Source organism: Corvus hawaiiensis, chromosome 11 (genome assembly GCF_020740725.1).
Source record: "Corvus hawaiiensis isolate bCorHaw1 chromosome 11, bCorHaw1.pri.cur, whole genome shotgun sequence".
Taxonomy (NCBI): domain Eukaryota; kingdom Metazoa; phylum Chordata; class Aves; order Passeriformes; family Corvidae; genus Corvus; species Corvus hawaiiensis.
The window spans coordinates 3283410-3295653 of NC_063223.1; the positions used below are offsets into that span (position 1 = coordinate 3283410).

Consider the following 12244-nt stretch of genomic DNA (forward strand, 5'->3'; position numbering starts at 1 on the left):
CATCTTCTTTTTACCAGCCATGCTACAGGGCTGGATGAGAGTAAATGAATTAATGACAATTTTTGCATAAGACTTTTTTTTTAACCTTGAAATTTTCAACATGATAAGTCGAAAGTGCTGAATAGTTTTCAAATCTCTTGTTTTCACAGTGGAAAGCTGTTAACTGCTCTCTAATCCAGAGTAGTGCAGCTGAGCTTTATTTTGCTGCAGAAAGAAAAATGTCTAAATAAGTGCTGTTCCTCTGTGAATGATTGCAGTTGCAGAAGATGAGTGAGGGAGTAGATGGGTTTTGGCCCCTTTGTTTTTCCTAGTTTGAGAGTATCTCACCTGGAGGTGTAGGGAAGCCTGAGCTAATTTGACAGGAGGAAATGTTCTGCTAATTTTAGGTGACAAAAGTGGTACTAGGACTTGAATTCTCTCTGGCAGTTTCCTATAATTAAGATGCTTTCCCCAGCTGTGCCAGGAATGTTGAGTTCTTCTGACAGACAGCAATGGAAAGCAGCAAATTTTGGCTTTAGATACTATTTCTCTGAGAGCACTGTTACTTATCTTTAATGTCTCTCTCTGTATCACCAAACCACCCTTCTGTTAGCTGGGAACTGCTGCCTTCAGGTACATGACTATTTTTCTCAAAGACATTTTCCCAGAAAGCTGAAAAATCTCCTAATTCAAGTTTTGGCTTGATGTTTTAATGCTTTTAATATTTCTCCACCTGAATCAAGTAAGACATGAGCAGGACTGGGGTGGAAAACCCAAGTTTCTTTTATGTGTATGTTACTCTGAGTGGGTGAAGTACCCTTAAGTAATTGTAAATACTTTGATTTTAATAGAGTATTAATTAAATAAAGTCTCTTTTGTTTTCCTTTGGCAGTTCTGCTCACAAAAGGAAGCTGATGTCCAAAGTTGTTTATAACCTGCTGTCGGATCGAGATCTGAGGAAGAAGCTCAAGGAACATGGTCTGTCTACCTCTGGGACCCGCCAGCAGCTCATTAAGAGACACCAGGAGTTTGTGCATATGTACAATGCTCAGTGTGATTCCCTAAATCCCAAATCAGGTAAGTGAGAGAGTGCAGGGAAGTTGCTGCCATCACAAACCATCAGTCTGCATTTCCCCTTCTGTCACCTCTTGAGGTGGGAGTAACGCTGGTTTGACTGTTTGGGAGAACTGGAGCTGGAAGAATTTATCTTGTGTAAATCAAGATCAATGCAGAATACTTCTTTAACCTGCTGGGGGTACTCAGGGTGAGTCTGCACTCAGTGCTGGTGATGAAGTGGCACTGAGTCTCTGCCTCATTCATCCAGGGTGAAGGAAGAGTTCTGGGGTGTGTGGCATGTCCTTCAGCTGCTCTCCCCTAAATAATGCAAAACTCTTCCTTTGTTCAAAACCTGTGCACAAAGGGTGAATTATTAAACTCGCGCTTAGGATGCAGACGTGCATTTTGGGTGGTAGCAGGGAGCCTGAGGTCACTACGTAGCACGAATAGCTGAGCTGAGGAAGCACAGGTGCCAAATTCCTGGCTTGTGCTTAAACCAGTTTGGAACAGGTTTTATTCTTTCACAGCTTAATAAGCTTTTGTTCTGACTGCTTCACTGTCTGGTGAAAGTGTTTGTTTTAATAACTGCCCACAGCTACCTGGCAGTGCAATGGAGATGATGAAATGCAGGAACAGATTTGTAAAAGTAAATGTTAGAGTAAACTGTGCAGGGTTCTGCATAGCCGTGGCTCTAGTTAAATGTTAAGAAACAGTTATGTTGTTTCTAGGCTTTGGATGTGTCTGAAGTTGAAGTTGATTGTTGAAGTAGGTTGTAATTCCTCTGTGGGCTGGGGGCTTTGGCCTTCAGCCTGCACATGGTTCTGTTGCCCTGGAAGGTGGTTTGGGGACAAAGTAAGATAAACAGTAGATGCAACTATTGTGTCTTCCACTGAAACATCCAGTATGAAATGGAAAGTCTCTCTGAATGATGTGCCTGTGTGCCACAAGCGCTGTTGTGTGCAGGAGGGAGGTTCAGTAGGATTTGGAAAGACTGCACGTTTGCCTGGCGTTGGAGCCTGAGCTTTCCCTCTGGGAGGGCTAATGCTGTTTGTGTTTTAAATTCATGGTGATTTCAGTCTGTGCTGTTACAGCTCTCTATTACCCAGCTCCTGCTTCAGCGATCCCTTTCTTGTATTTCCAAACAGTTGCAGAGGTTGTTAAAGAGCTGGAAAAGAATGAGAAGATTCGGGTTCAGCTTGAGTGTAATAAACCCGGTGAAAACGTAAGTGACTGATCTTGGTTCTCACAGAGGGGTGGCCAGCAGAAACTGCAGAGTGGGCACTGAAAGTGCCTGCCCATTACTTTATTGTGGGAACTCCTGGGTTGCATATTAGAATTCAGGTATAGCATCCTGTAATGAACCTGATTTTTCTCCCACCATGCATTTGTGTCCTTGGTGCACTGCTGAGCTTTATGCCCAAACCGTTAAAGTAGGAGCAACTTTTGACTGCAAAAAATTCTTGAGTAATGTTCCCTTGGCCATACTGGAGGATTTTGACCCTTCATGGCAGTGTGGGTAATAAATACTTTGCTTCCTAGAATTCTCTAGGATTTAGTTAGCAAATTCCATGTTCTGTATTGGCAATAGCGCCTGTTCTTTTCCCATGACATTTGATACTTTGGTGACTTTTGAAGCCTGTTTGTTGCACAGTGTTAGGAAATATTTTATGGCCCACATGTGCTGGGTGTTACGTGGGCTGGCTTGGTCCTGGTGACTCGGTGGAAGCAGGGCAGGACACTGTGCATATGTTCTGTAAATGTGAATTAATGTGATGAGGTGCTGAAAGCTGGGGGAGGGGGGGGAACCACATAGTTGCTTCTTCCAGTTGTAAGTCTTTAATTTCAAAGTCTGCAGCTTTATCATCTTTTTATTTACATTAAAAACACTTGTGTGATTTCTGTAGAGCTTGACCTTCACAAAGGACCAGACAGAGGAAGAAATAGATGAGATCCACGCTGAATATCGTAAGTAATATGCAAATTTCACCTCATTTTGCTTTTAAATTCATGTTATTTTCCATAGAACTAAAATACACGCTCTGATTGCCTCCAAAGGCATCTCTATTTATGCACTTTGTTCTTTCTTAACGTCTTCCCATGTTTGCTGGACGTGAAAGCAGCAGAGCAGGGTGTTGGTGTCTCCTGCCAGGCTGTGGGATGTGCAGGCGTGTGGTGTCACTGGGAACCCTCTGCAGCAGAACTGCTGAAAGGCCTTCCTGAGCCCCAGCCAGGGGATTGGCCTTCCTGCTCCTGGATTTACTTTCTTGGTCTGTTGTACACATTTAGAACAAAAATACATTAAATACTGTCTTAATTTGTCAAAGACAGGTGTTTTATTGAGTTTAGGTTGCTAAAAGGGCATGGCTACAAAACTGATTTACTCACTTGGAGATCTTGATAATCTCAAGCAGCTTAACTGAAAACTTAAAAGTCTAAAAAGATAGGGAAAAGGGGAAGATAGAGAAGTATTTTAATGGGAACATACGGTTTTAAAATTAATAAAAAAAACTGACCAAAGAGGTAAATGGTAACTGGTGTCAGGTAATTATTTCCTCATAAAAACAATAAGGAAGCAATCATAAGCATGAAAAAAGAATTATTATGTTAAAATTCAAGAACAGTCTGAGGTTAAAGAACTCTTGTCAAATGCCATTATTTCACTGTACCACAGATGGACTTTAAAAAGCTTTATTACACAACAAAGTGGTTTTTTCCCTTCTATTTTACAGCATTTGGACCCCAGACCCTAATTCCCAGCTGAATGAATGCACTCTGGTGTAAATTCTGGATAAAAACCTCCCATATGTACTTTTGTTCTGCTTTTCCATATGAAAAAACACACTGGGGGCTGTGAACAGCTTTGGGGAAAGGCAGGACAAACTGTCTGGGAGAAAACACTTTTTTTTTTTTTCTGCTTCTTTGCACTTTCCCAGGCGCTTGGCAAATTGCACATTGCACCGTTGGCATTTTTTTGCTGTTTATGAAATAGCAATTAGTACTTTGGCTTGATGAACCTGAGGATGGGAGCTGGCTGACATGTGCTGGCTGGGAGCTCTGCCTGGCAATCACAGCCGCTGTCACTTCCTTCTGCTCCGCAGGACTCGGGGACACCCTCGGCCCACTCTGCTTTTTTTCATGGTCTCTATTTAAAAAGTTAAAAAATCTACAGGAAAGGAAATACAGCTGTGAAAATGAATTTATTCAGTTTCCTTTTCTGCTTATAAATCTTTTAATTTACAGTGTTCTTTGAAGGTCTGCTGCTGCTGTCTTGTGTTCTAAATGTTTGCCGTTCTGTCTGGGGCCGCTTTCCGTTGTGGTGCTGCAGTTGGTGGGATGTGCCTGGGGTGTCATTTCAGCACCACAGTGATCTACAGTGTAGCTGAGCAGTGCTTGTATGCCAGGACATTTCTTTTCAGAAAAGCTTTGTAGTTCTGCCATGAGCCAGAACAACAAAAGATAGTAATGCTGGAAAAACTGAAGTGCCAAAGGAATTCCGTAATGAGAGTGCAGCAACTCAGACACGACATCTGAGGCAGAACTTGCTTTTTATTAACAGAATTTTTGGCCTTATGTGGTGTTTTCAGCTACTCAGGGAAAGGGAGTCAGTGTCAAATCTGTTTCCTTCTGTAGGGCAGAACTTGGTGTTATTTTATTGTAGAATACTCAAAGAATCTCTTCACTGAAAGGGTGGTCAGTCATTGGAATGGGCTCCTCAGGGAGGTGACACAGTGCTTGACAGTCCTTTCTAGGAAATTCCTGCTGATGTCCACCCTGAGCCTCCCCTGGCACAGCCTGAGGCTGTTTCCTCTCCTCCTGTCCCTGTTCCCTGGGAGCAGAGCCCGACCCGCCTCGGCTGCCCCCTCCTGTCAGTGGGTTCCCTCCCTGCCTGGCCAGGGTTAGGTGATCCACAGCATCCTGCTGAGGACACTGGGTATTTTCCCAGCCTCTGAGTAAAGCATTTGAAGTATCGAGGTTAAATAATTCCATTGCTCTGGCTGAGCACCAGAGGATTGCCTAAAATGTACTAAGTGATTGAAAGTGCAGAGAGTATTTGCATTATTAACTTACCTAAAGGGTCCAAATCCCAACAGTGTAATGGGCATGACACAGAGCATGAAGTGTTCATCTGTGCCAGTGCTGTGGGTAGCTCTATAAAAGCACAGACACAGATTTGGATCGTTAATAGAATGTGGAACATATCACAGTGCTGGGTTGGTTTTCATCTGCTGTAACAAAAACGTTTTTAATTCAGTGTTTTGTGTCCATTTTTGTTCACGTCCTTTCAGTGTTTGTGCCATACCTTAGTCCTGTGGGTGTGGTCAGTGATGCTCTGTTACCTTTCAGGAAACAAACACAGAAGTGAATTCAAGTTCTTGGTGGATCAAGTAAATAAACGGTGGAAGAAAAGAGGTGAGAGCAAAGCAGAAGGTGCAAAACAAAACAAAGAGGAAGTTGCTGTCAAAGAGCTGCCAGCAGCCACAGGTCAGTGACATTCAGTATTGTCCCCTCTTGGACTGCACTAAGACCACTCTTCTAGAACCTTTAAGGGGAAAAAAACCCAACCAGCATAAAGATCAAACAGACCCTAAAATGACTGACTGCTGTTGATTTTAGTATGGAACATAAGCACGACCCGTAATAAATATATATTAGTTTGATTTCTGTGTGTTGTGTCTGGATGTGGTTTATCTGGGGCACATCCCAGTTGGTTGAAAAGGGGTTTCAGGTTCTGGTTCAGGTTTGCTGGAGGTGCTGAGGGTGGCCACGTGACCACTCTGGAATGAAGGTGAAGATGGGTGCTGCTTGCTGCCTTTCAGCCTTCCAGGATCATTACTGTGAGAGGGGTTGGTAACTGGGAGCTACAAAAGTATTTGTGGGGATTGGATTCAGGAATTATTTGTCCTGAGACTGAAGCAATAAAATCCTTGGGCTTGTTTTAGGCTGTTCACACAGGATGTTGCCTGTCTCTGATTTGCTGTGTTTTGTGTTTGTGTGCTTGGGCACAGTGAGAAGTGGGAATGCATGGCTGCAGTCACTCACTTGTTAGGAGGAAGGAACAGCCTCCAGCCTGTTCGTTACCCTCCCTCCCCACAGCACCAAACATCACCCATGTGTGCTCCCAGCGTGTTCCCTGTGGGATCCTTTGGTCTCCTTTGGTCTGTGCTTCATGGCTGCTTTGGCAGGGAACATTTTATCTTTGAATATGGGATTTAGAAGAGCATTCCTCAGCGTAATAGAACTTGTGGATTTCTAATCTATTTAAGAGACTGAGCTTTGGCGAGAATCCCACTGGCCAAAATGGGACGTGCTGTTGTCTGTATGCTTGGGAAAACATGGCAGTGCAGTTTGCCCCAGCTCTCACAAATCCCTGTGCTCTTGAGCTGAGTTAATCTGTGGCTCTCTCTGGAGCTGGCTCTTCTGGCAGAACTCTCAAGAAAAAAAAGCAATGAAAAAAAAAGTATAATAGCGTGAATTTTATCCTTATTGTTTCCTGCAGACCTTGATGCAGTGCATAATCCTTTCTGTGTGAAGAGTGAAAGTTAGGGAATCTTAAGGACAAAAGATTTTAATATATTCTTCTCCTGTATAGAAGCAGAGGCCATGTGTTATTGGATAGTGGGGTCACAGCCTTAATTTCCAGCTCTGGAAGGGAGGGATGGGCTGCTGTGGATTTTGGGGTGTCTGTCTCCTATGTGAGCTGTTCTGTGTGTGCTGCCCTGCAGGCTCTGAGAAGCTGAAGTAAAACCACAGAGTTTTTCCAAAAGAGTGATCAGATAGAAAATAACTCGGATCAGGTGTATCATCCTGCATCGTGTTCAGAATGCAGCAGCACCTCGTTTGGTTCTGGCAAACCCGCACAATTTCCATGACACTTTGTTCACTGAGCTTCCAACAATCCTTGGAACTTCAGTTTTGAGTTTGATGCAAAACATCTGCACTCGGATGACTATAAACAATTGAAAAAGCAAAAAGGTGATTTACAAGGGAAGGAACAGATGCCTAAAGTCTGTTTCCTCAGGGTTCCTTGTTAACAGCAATTGCCTTTGTATTAAACTGGGAATTACAGTATGGGAAAGGAAGAAGCCGGTAATGGCCTGATGGTAACAGCTGGAAGAGCCAAGGCTTTGTCTGCATTCCTTACCCACTTCCTTTGGGTTCTCATGGAAGTGGTGGAATTGTGCAGAATTAAAACAGACCTTTGGTTTGGTTGGGATTTTGTTGGCTTGTTCATTTATTTTAATTTCCCCCTCCATCTCTCCCATTGCCTTCTCCTATTGGTTGATGTAATTTAAGCTCACTGTTTGTGGTGACATTTTAATCATCTGTTCCTGATTTACATCATCTTCCTTTTCATCTTTAAGCTTAAAATGTCTGTTTTCCCATCTTTATAACTTTTGCACATGTGGCTATGCTGTGCCTAAGGGGAGAGCGCTGTAAGGATTTGATAGATATTGGTGCTAAATAATTTGATTCAATAAATATTAGCTGTGCTAGGCTGCATTATTGCACAGGCCTTTGCTATTTTTACCCTGCTCATTTCAGAGTTGTGTTTCATTAGCTGGACAACTGACTCACTGGGATCTGCTGGTTGTTTTCAGCAGACAAAAATATGCCCCTGATAATTAATTATGCCTGTTAGCAGGAGAGAAAGGGCAAGCTGAGCTGAATCCAAAGATTGTGAAGCCCCTCCACACTCTAATTAAAGTTCTGCTTGGCCATTTCTGTCCAAACCATTGCTGGAAGGGTAGAAAAGTCAGAGTGGTCTGAGCAGGAACATGGCTTGGGCCCTGAGATGGAGACAGGACACATCTGTGACTCTCACAATCTGAGTTATCAGTGAGATGGATCTGGGGAGGGCTTCATGTCCTGAGCAATTTTCAAGTTAAGTAACTCACTTGAAAATATTTGTGGGTATGGCATAAGGGCAGTCTATCTTTTCATACCAAAATTTTAACCTATATTTGTTTTCTCTTTGGAGGGGCAGAAGGTGTCTTTTCAGAGAACTGTTCATCTTTTCATTGAACGAAACACTTGACACAATACCAGCAGAATGGTTTTCAATTTTTGTCTGTTGTGTTGTCTAGAAATTATTTTTCCTATTGAAATGGAAATGTCAGTGCATTGACCTTGTCTTAGCTGCATAAGGAAGTAAATCACAACTGAAAATAAGCCTGTTAACTTGATCTGTAGAGCTTAAAGCTCAAGCTTCTGATGCAGGGGCTGAAGTGGATTAGTGGCACAAGCAGCCAACAACACTGTCTCATTAAGTGCTTGCTAATTTCTGAAATAAAGTTCCATCTTATGACATGTGTAAAACATTGTCACCCTTTATTTCTCCCCTTGTGTTTGAAACTCAACAGTGAAGCATTTCTGGTTCTCAGGGAGTTGTTGGTTGGTTTCTTGTTTTAAACATACATGAAAAGAAATTAAACCTTTGAAACTGTGAAAGTTTTGGAAAACCAGTATGTAGGAATGAGATTTTGATATTTAAATATTTTTAACCTATTTTTTTCTTAAACATCTATCTCTAGGCTGCAGAATTATAAACAATAGTATTTTGCATTATCATTCCTTCTAATCTCTGTCTTTCCTCTTGGTAGAACCTGAGGAAGAGCATCACACAGCTGTTGTCCTTGGAAAAGCTCAGGAACTCCAGTCAGAAGTTCATGATGGCCAAAGAAGTGAATCTCATTGCTTTAAGGAAATCCAGAGATCGGCCTCTCCTGAGTTCTCTCTGTCATCTGGGTCAACAAGCAGGTTAGTGAGGGGGCCACTTCTGCCTGGTTTGTGCCAGATGAGAGCAAACAGGGAAAAGCTGTGCCAGTAACATCGAGCAGTGCAGGCCTCCTGCTTCACAGGCGGGGTGCTGAGCTGTGCTCACAGATTCCTTCTCCATGGTGTTCCTGGGTGTTCAGTAGCTTGAGAAAGGGAGCTAAAATACATGTAGAATTCACTTAATAGTTTGTAATGCCTTCTTAAAGGATTGATAGTGTAAATGCTCCTTTTGATACAGAAGCAGGGAGTGGAATGTCTGGGGAACTGGGAATACATTTGGTGCATCACCTTCCCATATGCTGGAAATTTTATGCAGAGAGGTCCCAAAATTGGTACAGCCCCAGTCTTTTAAGTAGTATTGCTGTAAGGAACTGTGGCCCCAGTTTCTGGATGAAAAGTGAAAAAGTAATTGAAAACAAATACAGAATAATTGGGTTTTGCTATGTGTCTAAAAGCAAGAGACCTAATCTTTTGCTACCTTGTTGGTAACAGAAATGAGAGGAGAATGCAGGTCTGCATTACCAGGAATAAAAAGGTTTCCTGTGTTTTTAGAAGTGGGAGATAATCAGAGGAAGTAGCTGAAGGTCACCAGCTGAGTTAGGAGTGACATTTCATAATTTCCCACCCCTTAGACCACTAGTACCTGCCTCTTCCTCCTTGTTCTGCAAATACTAAGAGTAAAGTAGTGCTTGGCTTCATTGTTGGTTATTAACAGAGCAATCTAATTGAAATATTTTAACAGAAACAGATTTTCCTAAAGTCATTTTGGTTCACAAAGAGCTTTTAAAAGTTGTCATGCGGGTTCCCTTTCACAGAGGGAAATGTTGAACTGTGAGTGAAAGCCTAGGAGAGGCATTGGGTTGAGGAGATCAGCTGAGGGGATTAGAGAGCATCAAATAGTAAATGTCTTTGTTTTACAGGATCAAGCTTTGCTGCCTGTTTCCATTTACTTGAATGAATGGGAGCATACAGTCAATATTTGTCAGTAAACAGCAGTTTGTCAGTAAATGGCTGGCAGAGCACTGGTGGAGGCAGGAAGGGTGGTTGTTGCCCTTTCAGAATATCACTGCATTTCTGTTTGGCTTCAGGCTTGCGTTATAGACCAATAAAGCCCTTCCCCTCCTGTGGCCCTTCCCCTCTGTGCTATCTCTGTCTTTCTGCCTGAACTGGTACTGTAAAATTGATAAAGGCAGCAAATCAGTTATTTGCTGTTCATTGTGTAACAAGCTGTTAAGATTATTACTGGACTAGTTTTATCTCAGTTTCTCAGAATGTAAATGATGACAACAGTTTTTTCTTTCCTGTGACCAGGGACCTGTTCTCCTGCTCGTTTCTTGGTCATTCCCAGTGCTCTGGACTCACGCAGAGCTCACGCATTGTCATACCCAATGTTGGAGTGTCTCATCTCCAGGTGTGTGGTGTTCCAGCAGATTCCCCAGCTCTGTGGGACACACTGACCTGCAGAGGTTAGGTAACCCTCTGGTCTGACTGCCCAGGGCAGGGGCAGCTGGAGAGGCCCAGGGAGCCTGGGGGCATTGCAGCCTGCAGCTTCTCCTCGTTTGCATCCAACCCCAGTGTCTGGCCTGCACAAAGAGATGAGAACAGCAGCAGTAATGCAGGGAAAGCTCAGCTGAAGTGACAGATGCTGCCTGGGGATGATGGAAAGTCCCTCTTGTCTGAGCACAGTGTTCCTCATGCCAACCTGTACCTTGCTAAACTGCACTTCAGAGTGTTTTCCTGTGTTTTCTGGGAAATAAAGAAAGGTTACAGGGGTCTCCCCCTCTCCAAATGCTGGGGTAGAGGGACACTTACTGAAAAGTGTTAAATGTGCTCTTTGTCTTGACTGTGCTCCTGGTAGCTGCTCTGAAGGGGCAGGAGAGCTGCTGGGCTCAGTACAGTGCCCAGGTCCTGGTTTGGCCCTTGGAGGCCTGTTGGGTCCTGCCATGGCCATGGACCAGCTTTGGACCGTGCAGTTCCACCCAGGACTGCAGCTCATCCTCCCAGCATGCTGCTCCCACAGATCTCTGTATCCAAAAGGGCCCTGAATTATGGCAGCATTGGCAGGGGCTGTAACAAGCAGGTGTAGTCATTTAAACTGCTTGAAAGAAAGATGTATTTTGTCACTGTGTGGTTACCATGGGGCTGGTTTTTGTTAATTGTAGTGAAACAGATCCAGTACAAATCAAAGAAGAATGATTTAGATGTTGATGGTTTTAGTAGTATTGTGGTACTGTATCAAGTAATGGTTTTCTGAGGCTTGTGTTTTTCTGATAACGAGAGGGTATCCTTTGCCAAGAGTAAATGTTTTTCACATTGAAATGTCAAAACTGGAAATATAGTTGGAATTCCCAATCTGCATACTGTGTTCCTGTGAGGGCACTTCTAAAGGGAGGGCTGTTTTGATGAATTAAAACAAAGGATGTTTAGTACCATATAGAATATAACAGAACAATCTGTGAGTCAGAGTTGAGATGTTTGTTCTGCCAAAAGATGCTGCAAAGAAATCAGTGATTCTTCTGTTCTCTCCTTCATAAGGTTTGTCCCTTTTCAGTCTCATATCAGTACTTGCTAGCGGAGTAGTTGGTTAAGATTATAAATTCATTCATTGTACACTAATCACTGATGAACTGATATTATTCAAAGGTTGATGTTAAACTGAGAAAATGAGAATTTTACTCCTGCTGGAGAAAAGATCCAGACCAGGCGTGGAGGATGTAGCAGCGCCCCAAACATGCTTGTGCTCTACAGAGATTGATGATCCCACCAGGAGAGCAAACTGTGTGTTACAGATAAGCACCAAAACACAGCCATGGGTTTGAAAGGGTAATTTTTCAAAGCTCTGAAGTCACAGTTGCACAAAGCTTCCACAGGACTGCTGTGCTCCGTGAGAATAGTCCTGTAGTATTCTTTGACTGTCTGGGACTGAAGCCAAATTTTACGCAACTACTTAAACAATAGGAAAATTAGAAAAGAAATTAGGAGGAACAGTGATAAGCCAGTTAATGAGCTATGTAATAAAGAAAATATTCCATTATAAGTATTCCATATAATGGGGATAATATGCAGTTTTCTAAGTAAATTATTTTTTTTCTTAAAACTGTGTTAGATGCGAATGTCGGTTCCTGATGACTACAGTGAGACTTGAACAGCAGACAAAATACAACATGGGCCTTGTCTGAGATGCTGAAACACAGTCAGAAGTTTGAAATCCTGGTGGGAAAGTGCTATATCCGCAGCCTGTATAAATCCCTATGCTGTTGGAATACCCAGAGTGGCTGCAGTGTCTGCCAGGAGGGGTTCATGCCCAAGGAAGGGGCCTCATTTGCAATATGTGGGGCTTTTTGGCAGCGAGTTTAGGAGCCACTGATCAGGATCCAAGATCTGCATTTAGCAGGTCACTTTTCCTTGGATTTCTGTGCTTTACCGAATATGG

At 43.0% G+C, this 12244-nt stretch overlaps 1 protein-coding gene across 2 annotated transcripts in view; it reads left to right on the plus strand.

Annotated features, from left to right (window-relative positions):
- The window catches only part of RAD18 (RAD18 E3 ubiquitin protein ligase), a 37763-nt gene that overhangs the window by 13278 nt on the left and 12241 nt on the right, over window positions 1-12244 (plus strand). For both annotated transcript variants that reach the window (XM_048315605.1, XM_048315606.1), the window contains exons 7-11: window positions 872-1056; window positions 2181-2257; window positions 2940-3000; window positions 5380-5517; window positions 8637-8793. In XM_048315605.1, the coding sequence (XP_048171562.1) occupies window positions 872-1056; window positions 2181-2257; window positions 2940-3000; window positions 5380-5517; window positions 8637-8793 (618 nt within the window). The remainder of the gene's footprint in view (window positions 1-871; window positions 1057-2180; window positions 2258-2939; window positions 3001-5379; window positions 5518-8636; window positions 8794-12244) is intronic.